Source organism: Otolemur garnettii, unplaced genomic scaffold (genome assembly GCF_000181295.1).
Source record: "Otolemur garnettii isolate 467f Iridium unplaced genomic scaffold, OtoGar3 scaffold00140, whole genome shotgun sequence".
NCBI classification, from domain to species: Eukaryota; Metazoa; Chordata; class Mammalia; order Primates; family Galagidae; genus Otolemur; species Otolemur garnettii.
Genome location: NW_003852535.1, coordinates 4358492 through 4360039, shown reverse-complemented (window position 1 = coordinate 4360039; position 1548 = coordinate 4358492). Strand labels below are relative to the sequence as shown.

Here is a 1548-nt window from a genome sequence, read left to right as displayed (position 1 = left end):
TTTGATATCCTGAAGGAAGATTCGGCCACCTCGTTGATTCTGCAGCTTCATCAGTTTCTCAGCATGTTCCCTCTCCTCATGAGACTGGTGAAGAAAGTATTTGGCAAAATTCTTCAAAGCCACATCATCGCGGTCAAAGTAGTAAGACTGAAAGGGAAACATGAACGTGTTATGTTCGAGACTGGCGGCAGATATATTCCCAGACTGAAGCCAATAGTAACGGTTCTGTTCTGAAATAGAAAACTGAAACTTGATCCTTGAAAGTTTACTTCAAAGAACCTTTAGAATATCACAGGAATTCACAATGTCTTTCAGGATCTGTATTACTGTAAAGGAAATTTCCTATACCCAGTGCCAAATTTGGAGAGTGTGTATTGGAATTTTTGCCCGGCAGTATCAGTTCCTCCTGCCTCCCTCCCAGATTTAACCATGTTATAAAGCATGGTTAAAACAAAGCCCTCATGAGCTTGTTAGCTGTACTGCACATTGCTGGGTTTATTTATAAAACTTACACGCCATGCAAAATGAAGACTGTGGGCAAATAAGTTGATGTAAACCTATCAGCAGAAAGCAAAAATCTGACTTTCAATCTTGAATATTTACTGAATTTTAGTGTTCCCAAAGGCAACAAGAGTTATAGAACTCAAGGCCTGTTTTCAAATTCATTTAGAACAGGTCTATCTTGGATAATTTGCACAATCACAAATCCAATTCTAAGGAAAACCCCCCCCTACCCAACCACCTAAAACCAGGATTTCAGAACTCCTGAGCTCGGAAGCCTCGCCCTCCCAGAGTGCTAGGATTACAGGCATGAGCCACCATGACCGGCCTTAAAACAAAGATTTCAGAAAACCGATTCCATAAATTACTGCGTGGAAAAACTCCTTGTGCAGTAATTTGTCCAAGAACTAAGGGTTTGAATAGTGAGTGGGTCATGGCTCTTACGAGTTAAGGGGTGTAAAAAGGATAAAGAATTAAGTTCCGAGGCACAAAGTCGTATGGCGCTTCTGCAACTGCAGAAGGGGAGATTTTTAGAAATATGCTTTAATACAAGTGGGGCTTACAGATAAACAGAACCGAGACGCAGCTCCGTCAGCCCACGAGATAAGCCATTTGACGCCAGCCCCCAAGGTTGCTATCCGACACCATTATCTAGCAGGGCCGCCATACGTAGGGGGATGGGAGCTAAATACCCAAGAACACAGAGGGCCTCAGGCCAAATGACCGGAGAAAGAGGAAGGAAGGGGCAGGAATGCAAAAATCCACCCTTCCAACCACAGGATCGATCGTACAGCTTCCAAGTCTTGCAACCCCGGGATTTCAGGAAACCGTGCTCTCCTTAAATTAGAAGGAGTGTGAAGAGGCGGCCTTTGCCTCCAGATGAGATTTCCCAGGGTACAGACGAAAAACACCAACAGCCCAAACTTTCTGCGCCAGAGAAGCCCTGGGAGACCTCGATCAGCCTCCATTTTTCAGAAGGGCGCAGGGAGGTGGGGAGCCAGCCGGTGGCCACACCCCCGCTCCGCCCGCCCGCCCGCCCGCCCGGGG

At 46.2% G+C, this 1548-nt stretch overlaps 1 protein-coding gene across 1 annotated transcript in view; it reads right to left on the bottom strand.

Moving 5' to 3' along the window:
• FTH1 (ferritin heavy chain 1) overlaps window positions 1–1548 on the bottom strand; it is a 2569-nt gene that overhangs the window by 850 nt on the left and 171 nt on the right. The window contains exon 2 of the mRNA XM_012810613.2: window positions 1–270. Within this exon, the coding sequence (XP_012666067.1) occupies window positions 1–270 (270 nt within the window). The remainder of the gene's footprint in view (window positions 271–1548) is intronic.